Here is a 12,309-nt window from a genome sequence, read left to right on the forward strand (position 1 = left end):
ATTCTGGACCCCGATGTCCTTTTTTATTCATGAGGTCTCGTTCAAAATATCGTCCCTCATTCGATAAACGTGGAATCCCATGGACGTTATCTCTAGCGTAGTGTCATGTCGTGTTTTGATCGGTTGATGACCAGCTGCCAGAGCTCCGACTATAAAAGCCCATCTACAAGCGTGCTGGTGAGCATGTGAGCTGGTGATGATGGTTAGCATGCTGGCACTCTATTTATTTATTGCGGCCTTCTTTGTGGCATCCAATAAAACATTGGCTGTTAGAGAGATTTGAGGCGCTCAGGTCCGTTGCCACAGTGCACGGCGTAATGCACAAGCGCCGAGTCACGGTAATCGATTAGTGCGCAAAAGAACATCTGACCCCAGCTCCTTCCGTGCTGCCGTGATGTGCTCGTGACGACGTTATGACTGACGGGATGACTGACGCCTGTTTGCCTAATTTAGGGGGCATCACCAGACAGGTCATAAGCCGCCGGCACCGCGCCACCTGGGCAGTGGGCGGCTTGGTTTAGCGTCACCTATAGGTAGATACTCAACATAGCCGGGAACGAGGGGGGGGGGGTGGATCCGACCCCACCCCCTGTTATCCCGAGAACCAATGGTCGTATCGAGCACCGAGAACTCCCCAAAAACTTGGAGAGTTCGAGGCACTTGAAAACTCTCCAATAGCTTTCCAAAGCACTCTAAAGAATAAAAATTTCATTTTCAAGATCACGACGGCAGTGCCCGCCGTCGCATGGTCGCCAGCTAAGCCCCGGGTGCCTTTTTGACCGCGGGAGCCGCGGCGGCCGCAGACATAGGCCAATGATAGGCATGACAGCTGTCAATATTATGGGTCAACAAGGGTTAAATTCTGGGGTACCTATCTGCATCACGAGGTTTATGAGCGGTGGAATCAGTAGCTTTTGCCCGACAATCAGGCAAAGTAGCCTCAAAGGCTTTGCGAAGATCTATTAGTACTTATCAAATTGGTATGGTATAGGACCACCGTTACTCGTTAGATAGGTATACCTAGTTGATCGTAAGAACATTAACCCGGTTTACATAGCATATTTGACGAGGCTCTAGCTCGTTAATTTGGCGATAATTTCGATGCAATGGTCTTCAAATATTTAGAGGGGAGCATTTTGTAAATTGTTAAGCACCATTAGCATCTTTTGCAACATCACGGACGGAGATATACCTAAGCTTGCAACAAACCCTATGTAAACGCGTCTATTGATATCAGGGGAAAAAATCTAGCAGGAATTTCTCTACATGTGGCAGCCCCGGTAATGTAAGACGAAACAAACGCTGTTGTGTAGAACGTGACGCGTTCATCTTTTGTGCGGCATTGTAAATAATAGGTAGTCTTCTCGTTTTGGATTTGGACGTGTAGGGTGCTTGGCGTGAATTTTCCGATTTATTTCTAGTATTTTGTGTGTGTATGGCTTTTGAATTCCTCGACTTTTCGCTGCTCGGAGCTTTGAACTAATGGCTTATGTTTGCTGCAGTCCTCTGTGTCTATCTTGTGGCCGTTCAGGGCAGGTGGCCTGAGGGATTAAATCTGGAGATCGCAACACTAATTGGGCCACTTTTTGATATTTTTTTCGAATTCTTGTAGCTTGTGCATTATTTGGCCCTATAGGCAATTACTTTTTAATTTCATATATTTATTTTTGGTTATGTAATTCAGTGACGTGCTGCTTTGCGACTCGAGGGCACCTCTTCTGCCTCTCCCGAACCGTCACTGTCTTTCTAGTGTTTAAATGGTATATGTTAGTTACCAATAGCAATAAGTGTCTTGTTTACATAGGACTATGAAGCATAGAAAGGGACAAAATTTATATTGTAAAGAGGATTTGACTTTGAATTCAGGGAAAACTGCCATTGGATTGTGTTAACTACCAGATTCATTTTAGTTTGACCAGCTTTCATTTTTAGGCTGTAACACAGCTTTCATAAACACACAATAAAATTGTGTCTTGCTTCTTCCATTGAAATATGTTGCAGGTTGATTGCTCTGAGTGTTGGGATAAAAACACGCCATGCATTCAAATAGGACACTGAAGATGGAGAATCAATACAGTTTTCACTTTGCATGCATACAAGCTGTGTTCTAGTCTTGTAGGCTTTTGATCCAATAAATACCACCAAAACAAAACAAGTGATATTCCCACCTTTCAAGCAACATGAAATGTGATGGGTCATCAGATTGAATTAGGGGTTACATAAGTTCTTTCTTCAGGCATGCAATGTCTTGACTCTTGAGTCACCCTTGCTAGCTGCACATCTGCTGTTGCAATATTCTAGAGTGACAATTTTTATGCAACCATGCAACATGTTGGTTGTCTTTGGCTAAAGCACCTGCCACTTTGGGTTGCAGATATTAGAGTTGCCTCATATGACATTCCTGATTCCAGCCAAATAAGAAAATAGAAATTAATTGTCCAAGAACATAGGTACCCAGCAAAACCTATCCTAAACTGACACCTACTGAACACATTGATAACACCCGCAACACACCTCTATCATCTAGCATATACATGTGAGCTGTGGCAGAAGGTGACAGGTTCATAGTAAAAGAATGCCTGAATTATCATTAACAAGTAACAGGCAACAAGTTTTAACTGTACCCACTCAAGGTTCAAATTTGAGCAGAACAGAATGTTGTTCAAAACTTCTGTTTCTTCCACCCATTGTTTTGATTTAATAGCTTTAGCTTTACATTTTCCTTCATTCAAGAATACCTATAGCAAAGTCTTTTTGCTTTGCTTATCTTGTTTTTGTGTGGTGCATTTATAGGTAGGTAGTTAATTTACAAGCTATCTGGAAGTGTTTTCTATCCACCTGTACTGCCCATACCAGACATTGTTCTGTTAGGCACACAATTTTCACACTTTGCTTATAAAGTTGATGGAAGTGCTAGACTCAACTTTCCTCTCAATTGCATCAATTGATTAGGTAGGTATTTATTGTGTTCATTTCATAAGCACCATGTTTTGTATTTGGAATTTCTGAAAATTTGGGTTTACTCTTGTTGTTGTTGTTCCAAGTTGCTACGCGCCCTAACCCACAACAACAACAAACTCTTGTTGTTGTTATCAATAACTAAGACCAAGAAAGAATGACATTTTTTTTGCTTGTGATATTTTGGTATCTAGACCTAGAAAATTAAATATTTGCACATTCACTTGCGGCTGGGGAATGTGAACTTCTTATATGAGGGCTTGGCTCCTCTCCTGGTCAGCTTTAAGCTTTTCTCCAGCTTTGGTCATGCTTCTGGCCTTGCTCTAATATTGAATCCTCACATCTGACATAATTTACCATAAACGTTTACCCTGTCTGATATATAAAAGGTTATTTTTTTCAGTTCTAGTCAGACATTTTGGTTGTGCTTTGCCTGAAAATCTATATTTTCAAAAAAAAAAATGTACTGATAGATAAGGGCGTTTCGATTCCTGAATCCTGATCATAATTAAGGCTAAGTAATGACTCATTAGCTATTCAATAGAACCTTGATGGGTATCATAAAAAATGTACAAATATTTGGAAAATCATAATAAAAGATGCATAGGCGTTCAGTAGGTAGATAGCCAAGAGATATCTTCACTACAGGTGTAAATTTATATTATTATCCACCTACTTTCTTTATCCAATGTCTATTCTTGTTTGTTTCATTATAAAAAGCTGTAATACTCTGTAGGCATCCTTGTATTTCTCTGTTGGTAAAAGAAAAATTTGAAATATACATGTATGTACTTCATTACAGGCATATACACCAACGGAGAAGACAACACAACAACACTCATGTGTGGACCGGTGTGATGGCCCTGCCCAACACACCCAAGAAGATGGAAGGCGGCGACTCACCCAGGAGGCACGGACACAGTTCCAAGGAGGGGAACGGTTTGGCCAAGAGCGGCACCTCTCCGTCGGGTACCAGTGAGAGCGACGACGGCGGCTGGTGGAGCCGTGTACAGCACAAGCACCGCCCGATCGTCAGCCCGCCGCTGGTCTATAACGACCTGAGCCGCCGCGCCGACCAGCACGCCGACCAGCGCCCCTCTGCAGACACTAAGGACACGCCCGGCTCATCAACACGCCGGAAACGTAAACTCCCTTCTCACAGACGGCGCGTGACGTTCGGAACGACGCGGAAACGGGCCGCTGTTGAGGATGGGTCGCCATCTGACTCCGCTGGAGCCTGCTCGGCCGCCAACAGTAACGGCGAGAGGAAGGCCGAGGAGGAAGAACAGCAGCCGCAGGGCGACTGGGGCTCGCGCGTGCCACTCGAGGTGCTGCAGGTGATCTTTGCCGAGGCGACGCGCACAGTGGGCGCCGTGCCCACCCTGGTGCGGCTGTCGTTTGTGTGTCGACTGTGGCGCGACGCGGCGTTCTCGCCGCACCTGTGGCGCAGTGTCGACCTCGGGGATCACACCAAAGAGAGCCGGCGCACCGAGAAGAAGCTGATGTGGCTTCTCGAGAACAGACTCACGCACGCACGAGACCTCAGTCTGGGTGAGTCCCGCTTTACCAATGGCCTTGGCTGGGCTGGATATTGGCTGGAATGATGCCATCTCATTGTCGTGATGCTTGGTGATGACGTCAATTGCTTTTTATGAGCTGGAGTTGTGTTATGATTAGCGTGATAATGCTGCCAAATAGGCACTGTTATGTGCAAAAAAGCTCTGATGTTTGCAAGTTCTCTGGTAATAGTCAATGTTGTCTTGTCGTTCGTGCAGGCCGCTCATGCTAGTGTCTCAAAACGCTCCGCTTTGCTGTTGTAAGGAATTCGGTTATTCAGAGCATTTGCTAACTCAAGCCATAATCCACCGGGGACCAGAATCAGCCTTTACTTCTCCATCAACTTGTTCAGCATAACATCAGCTCCTTATTTCAGTGGGCTCTCCGCCCTTACTTTGGTGTATGCTGACTGATCCTCTGCCTCCCCGGCAGCCGGCTGGCACCGTGTCATGAAGCCGGCCTGCCTGTCGGCCGTGTGCGCCGGCTGCCCGGAGCTGCGCAGTCTGAGCGTGGCTCGCTGTCGGCACGTGACCGCCAGTCTGCTGCTACTGGTGGCGCGACAGGCGCCGCGGCTGCGCGCGCTCGACCTCTCGGCTGTCGAGCCGCGCGGTACTGTCAGCGCTCCCACACTCCGCCAGCTGGCCGATGTGATGGGCTCCCGTCTGACGGAGCTGACGCTGGCGCACAATCTGCTTACCGGCCTGCCGCAGATGGTCGCGGTGCTGGCGGTGAGTAGGGCGAGCGTGGGGCGCAGTAACAGGGTGCTAGGGTGGGTGAGCGCGATTATTGAATGCTGATTTAAGTGGGTGAGATCAGTTTAGATAGATGGACATTTTAGTTTATCGAATTCGAGACGTCTACAAACTTTCACTTAACGCGTTCTTATAGTAATTAATTGCATCATAATCATTATCCACTGGCCACTGCTGAATGCACCCGGTCCCCGTTCCTCGGCAGGAGAGCTGTCCTCGACTGGAAGTGCTCGACCTCTCCAATATGGTGGTCAGCAGCAGTGCCGCCGCCTCGCTGCCCGTCGAGAAGCTGATGTTGGGCTGCCGGCGCCTGCGTGTGCTCTGCTGGACCAACACGACGATACGACTGGGGCCCGAGCCAGAGGATGAGGTCAGTGGGGCCGCGACACTCCCCTGGGGAGCGGGCGTCGTTAGATATTCAGTGGGAGTCAGTGCTGTAGATGGAAAAACCAGGACAAAATATATGGGAGGGAATACCAAGGGTGTGTTGGTTGCGCTAGGTGCATAGTCGGTGGTACTTCAATATCGATGTGGGGCGCTATGTGGTTGGGGTACGAATAGCATTGAGGCAGGCATGACTTGCATCGCTGAAAACAATTATCATATTTGGTTGTGATTCGGAGCTCTTTTGATGGCTGTTACTTGATAGCCTGGCTAAGCGGTATATTTATATTGAAAATAGCTCAATCATGTGGTATCTATAAATGGCTGTTCTGTTATTTGCTAGATGGTATTATGAGAGTCTGAGCATGTCAGGTGACTGTCCTTTTGTGTAATGCATAAATAACAGGGATTAGCTCGGACGAGACTCGGCATACTTTGATGTAGGTATTTCCCAGGACCAGTAACTGGTACCGTAAGGTGGGGCTATTTGAGACAGTGGGGCTATTTGAGACAGTATTTAAAATTGCTATAAAATAAAAACCACTTAAGATTCATGCTTTATTTTTTGCTTAGGCGATTTACTGCTCGATTCCACACCTCCCTGTGCAAATATATCACACAAAAATCAAACGATCTTCGTTTTATAGCGATTTTAAATACTGTCTCAAATAGCCCCACTGTCTCAAATAGCCCCACTTTACGGTAACTCGTTAATGAATGCAGGACATCGTGGATTGCCCGTCCATGATACCTGGAAAACGGGTTTGACTAGCGTCATGCAGCGATTGCTCGTAAACATGCATAGCGTGTTGAATGGTTTTTAGCGTGTAAAGAGAAAGGGAAGTACCAGACCTTGGCTTTCGTAACTTGGTGGTTACTTCTCATTACTGTTCTTTGTTTAGCGGAGATGTCAAATAGGACATGAGAAGGATGGATGACAAAGACGTGATTATCTTAACGATCTTATACCCATAACCGTAAGCCGGATCATCGTATATCAAATGCATGAATGCCTTCGTTTTAAGCATTCCGAACGTGTCTCAGTTGATAACGATACGCATCAATGTTGAATGTGTATCTACCACCTTGATCGCTCTTCTGGCTTATCGTAGAACGTTAACCAGATTGGTCTGTCCTTATACCGTCACTCCCATTAGTTGTCTGAATTGTCAGAATAATACCCTGCAAGGAGACCTTGGCACCCGTTAGGATGCTCAGAAGTCCCGAGACGAGTTGCGTCACCGAGCGCCATCTGCCGCCGGCTTATAACACCACCGCCTCCTCTCTGCACCACCAGGAGCCGGCGCCCGGTTTCCCCGCCCTGGAGGAGCTCAGCGTGGCGGTTCTGAAGGACACGGGCAGCGGCGGGGTGGATAACGCCGACCTCTGGCGACTGCTCTGCAGCTCCGCCCGGCTCCGGCTGCTGGACGTGCGCGGCTGCACGGCGGTGACGGCCGACGGCCTGCTCCGACTGCCGGCCGATAACCTGCAGCACCTGTTTCTGTCGCGCTCGGGCGCCACGGCCGGCTCCCAGACGTTGTACGCGCTGCTGGAGCGCTGGCGGCACAGTCTGCTGGAGCTGGACCTGGCCGGTGGCGGACACCAGCCCACTGTGGACGCGGCGCTGCGCGAGCTGGCCGCGCCCTGCTCGGAGCGCTGGCCGCCGCCGCCGCTGCGCCGACTGGACCTGTGCGGCGCGGCCGGCTCCCTGCCGGCCGTCCAGCTGGTGGTGGCCGCCTGTCCTCAGCTGCGCGAGCTCGACCTGACCTCGTGTCGCGCCCTGCCGCGCGGCCTGAAGCGGCTCTACCGCGGCGATGAGGTGGCCACCCTGCGGGATGGCGAGCCCAGGCGCCGCGGCGGCCCGTACAGGTAGGAGCGCCGGGCGCGGAGAGCCCCGCCCCATAGATGATTTTGCAGTGTGTGGTGATCGTCCTGAAGGACGTGTGAGGGTGTGACAAAATGTCGCGCGCCGTAGCCCAGCTGCCGTTGCAATACCCTGCCTCAGTTCGAGCGGTGCGTCACTCAGCGCGCGCTCGAGTTACCTCTGATAGATGTGATAACCCGTGGCGTCGTGGTAACTGTGCCGGACGCGTCCTTTTCCGCGAGGTAAAACAGACGCCCACAGGTAAATCGGCGGCTCGGCGTGCAAAAGTGACGCCTGGCGAGCACCGTGCGTCGCACGGCGGGCGTGGAGCTAACTCGCAGCGAAATATTTTTACATCGACGATGTCGTAGGCTGCTCAGGTTAGGTTTATGATCTCTAGGAGGCAATTAATCCTGCGTGTTGTGATAACTGTCATTCCTGTGTTAGAAATGGCATTATGATAGGATATTTTTTTTTCATTTCTACCCCCTCTCTATTCTTTGTCAAACGAGTTTTGAATCTTCCTTATCTGCTCAGTGGTCCGAAGTCATTTCTAGACATATATTTTGGTCACTATTCTTTTGTTCTGAGTTTGGTGCTATTAGTGAAGTGTTGAAGTGTACAAATGACTCAATAAAGAGTGTCAGTGAAAATACGATGGATCGATTGATGGTGAGTGCGACAGCCCGCGGACGTACTTTCCATTAGATGAGTTGCACGCTTCAGATGAATCTCTCCGTCCAGACCTCACAGTGCTTCATCGCAAATCATGGACGACTTTCGTCTCGCGATAATTTATTCAACTTTCTATGGCCGAGTTGCATCTCTGGACGGCGGACGCTTCATTTTCGGCGTTTGTATTTCTAGACCAGAGACAGTTGATGCCACTCGACATCTTCTTCAACCTCTATGCCTAACGTCACACACCTGTTGGTGTTGCCGACAGAAGGCCCCGTACCCCACCCACCCTGCTCCATCACACCCCACCTGGCCCCACGGCGTTCCGGGGTGTTGGCGGCCTCGCCCGCCTGGCTCTCCATGGCTCGTGAGATGATAAATCACCGATAGTGACGTCACAAATGATCGTGCAACGCCTGATTGCCTTTACGAGCGGCTCCCGTGGCCTCGCTAAGTTGTTGGCAAGAGAACGGGAACGGAGGGAAAACGAAGAATTTGTCAAGGGTTTAAGACAGTACCTTACAGTAGTAGGATAGTGTTTACACCAACTACTACGCCAATTTATTCGTCAAGATGTGGCAGAGTTTCACTGATTATCTGTATGATTCGCGGATGATTTAGTGGGCATTTTCCATCTCATGATGTGTGGTTCACATCTATGACCGTGTTTCTCAAATGCGGCTGACAAACATCCATCTGATGTAGAACGGATGAGTGATGGCCAGAAAGCGTGAAAGAAATATGATGAAACTTTTCAACATTTCAATTAGTTGTTCCGTCCTTGTCATTCCTCATTATGTTCACGCAAGCCGTTCTGAACCAAGGACAACCATGACTCGAATTTCACATCCGGCTTCCTTCAATAATGGCGGCTAGTTTCAAAATGAATTGCCTAAATAATGGACCAAGGAATCCTTTTCCGCAAGTTCCCGTTGTAACCACTAACCCGGCACCGCCTGGGCTATTTCCGTACCCACGACAGCCGGGGGGGGGGGGGGGGGTGTCGGATCCGACCCTCCCCCCGTTATCTCAAGAACCAATGGTCGTATCGAGCCCCGCGAGGCGGCGTTCGAAAGGTCTCTACGATACCTTCCCAAAGCACTCTTAAGATTTTAAGATTGAGGTCAACATGCGGGTCAAGGTCAGGTCAAAGGTCAAATTCTGGGGTTTTGCATGATTAGGCTTACGGACAGCGGAATCGGTAGCTGCTGCTCGAAACTCACCAAAAATGACCTCAAAGACCTAGAGAAGGTACCATGTGCGTATAGGGGTCATACTAAGTACGGGTCAAGGTCAGGTCAGGTCACGAAAGGTCACGGTTTTCACTTTCTGCTACATGGGCGTGCGACACATGTTTTATGGCTTATTTTTCACAACGAATGCGATGGTAATGGTTATATATAATCCACAGGTCACTGTTCTGGTGATAACTGCGCATTGAAAGCATAAAAAATCGTTTATACAATACCTACATAACTAAACGAGGGCTAAGAAAAAAGTCAATTTTCCAACTTTTTATTTTTGACATAAAAATGCACTTTTCTAGACGAGCTTTGTCCCCGGAATCTAGTGGTGCCATTTGTTTTTACATGAGATGTTCAGAAGTGCCTCTAATTCACGAAAATGCTTATGACGTCACCATGCCCTATGCATGTTGGAGCTATTTTTGACAATTTGGGGGTCAAAAATCAAGATAGAAAGTTGAAATTTGGGACATTTAATGTTCTAATAGAGCTCTATAACATTTATTCCGTTTTTTGGAAATTCTCAAAACTTTGGATTTTATTAGCTGTTTTCCAAAAAACATAGTTTTTTGAATTTTTAGGGGTGAAAAACGCATTTTATGGAAAATCCGAGATAGCCATTTTGAAGAACTCGTTGAGCTGCGTTGATGTATGTCCTTAATTTGCAATTTGCTTCAAACCTTGATTTTTTGCGATTTTTTAAACATTTACTACTTTTCAACTGAAAACGCCATGTAATTGCATCACTAAAATCGATATATCTCAAAATTTTGGGAACATTTTTCTTAAAAATTACACAGGAAACGTCAAATTGATGGGGGAGAAGGTATGCCAAGTTTCAAGTTGATAGCGTAAGCGGTTTCATGAGTTATTCGAGAAAAACGGGGGGGGGTCGGATCCGACCCCCCCCCCCAGGCGGTCGCGGGCTAACCGCATTTGAGTCTGCATACTGCGTCGCCACATTCAATGGTTCTGGACAGTCAAGGATTGCCCCAATAGTGTATTGTAGCAGCAGCAGTTCAGTCATTGGAGCATCTGATGTCACGTAAAAGCTGCAACAAACACACGCACACCCGAAATCCACAGTTAGTGACATTGAAGCATGCGGTGCATACATGCATACGGTGCAACGCGCCCACACGCACCACCCACGCCACTTCAGTGCATACATACATACAGCCCAACGACACAGTAAAGCAGCCGTTAGCATTGTAGCCCTGGACCTGATGCAAGGCGGTTTCAATGATCATTCAAGCGATTGGCTGTTACAATGAATGACCTTAAGTTCAGCAACAATTGACATGTGGGCCTGTGACTATCTCTGATACGGAACATTATCCAATTAGCTCCCAACAATCAAAGGTACACAACAGAAAAGAAAGAAACGTGTAAGTACATACTCCGTTCACACAGTGAGGGGCTCCCAAATCCAGCAGGCAAGCAGTTAGCAGTGACAGCAATCAACATTCAAGACGACACTGCAAAGGAAAGAGAGCATGCTGATGCAACGAGGCCTTACATATTAAACGCAAACCATGGCACCGGCGGTAACACCCATCATCAAAAAATGTGAAATAGCGTTTTCTTGGTTATAGTTTCCGAACGACCGTGTCGCGCTGAAGAAGCATCTGAAGAAATCAGGCCTTAGCTTTTAGTTGCAACGGGAGATATAAATGTCGTAGGCATCGGGTGAAATCCGGCATTTCATGAAATGCCGGCAAAAACTGAAATCTTCGTAGAAATAGGCGCGTTACAGCGAATGCCTGAAAGTTTTAGGCATTTCATGAAATGCCAGGCGGAGGCCAGGCACTCCCTGAAATATGGTCAAAATTAACTGAGTACACTCGTTGCCTAGGCTTTACATGGATTGCCCAAAAGACGACCGGCACTCTCTGTAACAAAACTTTTCGTACGCGGACGGTTGTGTGCATATACACGCCGGCGGGCGGGAGGGGGAGGGACGTTATCGTATTGGTGTAAAATGGGCTAATACTACGAGATATTTCACGGATCGTCTCGTCTGCAGCGCAGCGTGCCTACTTTATTGTTAGCTAGTACACAAATATTACACTGTGCAGTTATCGGCTTTCTCTGAAGTGTGGGGTCTACTGTGTTGGTCCATAGGCAGTAAAAAAAAAATATCGTCTGGAAACTCTCCTATAGAGACCGCATTTTCAAACAAAAGGTTCCAGAACTGTTTTATTATTTGTTGACACGTGGGAGCGCTGCGTGGAACCGATTCGTACACATCATTCCAGCCTTACGGTACTTGCACCTTTTGGTGTTGCACTGTTTGGCGCTGGCCCGGCATGCACACTGCTTCATCCCTTGCCCTCCAAAAAGTGACTGCTCTCGGAACGCCTCTCTCAGGCCAAGAGTGCGATCTGTTCCGACCACCCCAACCTCGTTTGCATCGGTTTCCCGCAAAGCTGAGCGCGGAAACCAGCCCTTTATGACCCCGGCGCGCGTACTCAGCTGATACACATCATTCCTTGCATCAGTGATCACTGCGTGGATGTTAGCAGGATCGAGCGCCCCACGGTCCACTTTGGGCGGGAAGCGCGGGAAACCACATAGCTGCGGTAATCGTTTCAGAAAGTACCGGCCGTCAGTCGGGCATTTCATGTAATGCCTAGGCAACAAATGTACTCAATTGGTTTTGACCACATTTCAGGGAGTGCCTGGCCTCCGCCTGGCACTTCATGAAAAGCCTAAAATTTTCAGGCATTCGCTGTAACGCCCGTATTTCTACGAAGATTTCAGTTTTTGCCGGCATTCCATGTAATGCCTAGACATTTCATGAAATGCCGGATTTCACCCGATGCCTACGACATAAACAAGCCGACAAGCCCGATAAGAGGAACGAGAGAGA

The 12,309-nt window shown here is 48.0% G+C and overlaps 1 protein-coding gene across 2 annotated transcripts; it reads left to right on the top strand.

Annotated features, from left to right (window-relative positions):
- The first annotated feature begins 1,331 nt into the window (after window positions 1–1,331).
- Window positions 1,332–8,168, top strand: LOC122368346 (F-box/LRR-repeat protein 6-like). 2 transcript variants are annotated; one of them, XM_043342196.1, is made up of 5 exons: window positions 1,332–1,383; window positions 3,761–4,509; window positions 4,948–5,243; window positions 5,473–5,637; window positions 6,949–8,168. In XM_043342196.1, exons 2-5 carry the CDS (start codon window positions 3,816–3,818, stop codon window positions 7,522–7,524), a joined length of 1,731 nt encoding a protein of 576 aa, XP_043198131.1. In that variant the 5' UTR covers window positions 1,332–1,383; window positions 3,761–3,815; the 3' UTR covers window positions 7,525–8,168. The 2 variants fall into 2 exon arrangements, with proteins under 2 accessions (XP_043198131.1, XP_043198132.1); XM_043342197.1 differs by having other exon boundaries at window positions 1,368–1,397.
- Window positions 8,169–12,309: the final 4,141 nt, after the last annotated feature.

This window comes from Amphibalanus amphitrite, unplaced genomic scaffold (assembly GCF_019059575.1).
Source record: "Amphibalanus amphitrite isolate SeventyFive unplaced genomic scaffold, NRLGWU_Aamphi_draft 000940F_arrow, whole genome shotgun sequence".
Classification (NCBI taxonomy): domain Eukaryota; kingdom Metazoa; phylum Arthropoda; class Thecostraca; order Balanomorpha; family Balanidae; genus Amphibalanus; species Amphibalanus amphitrite.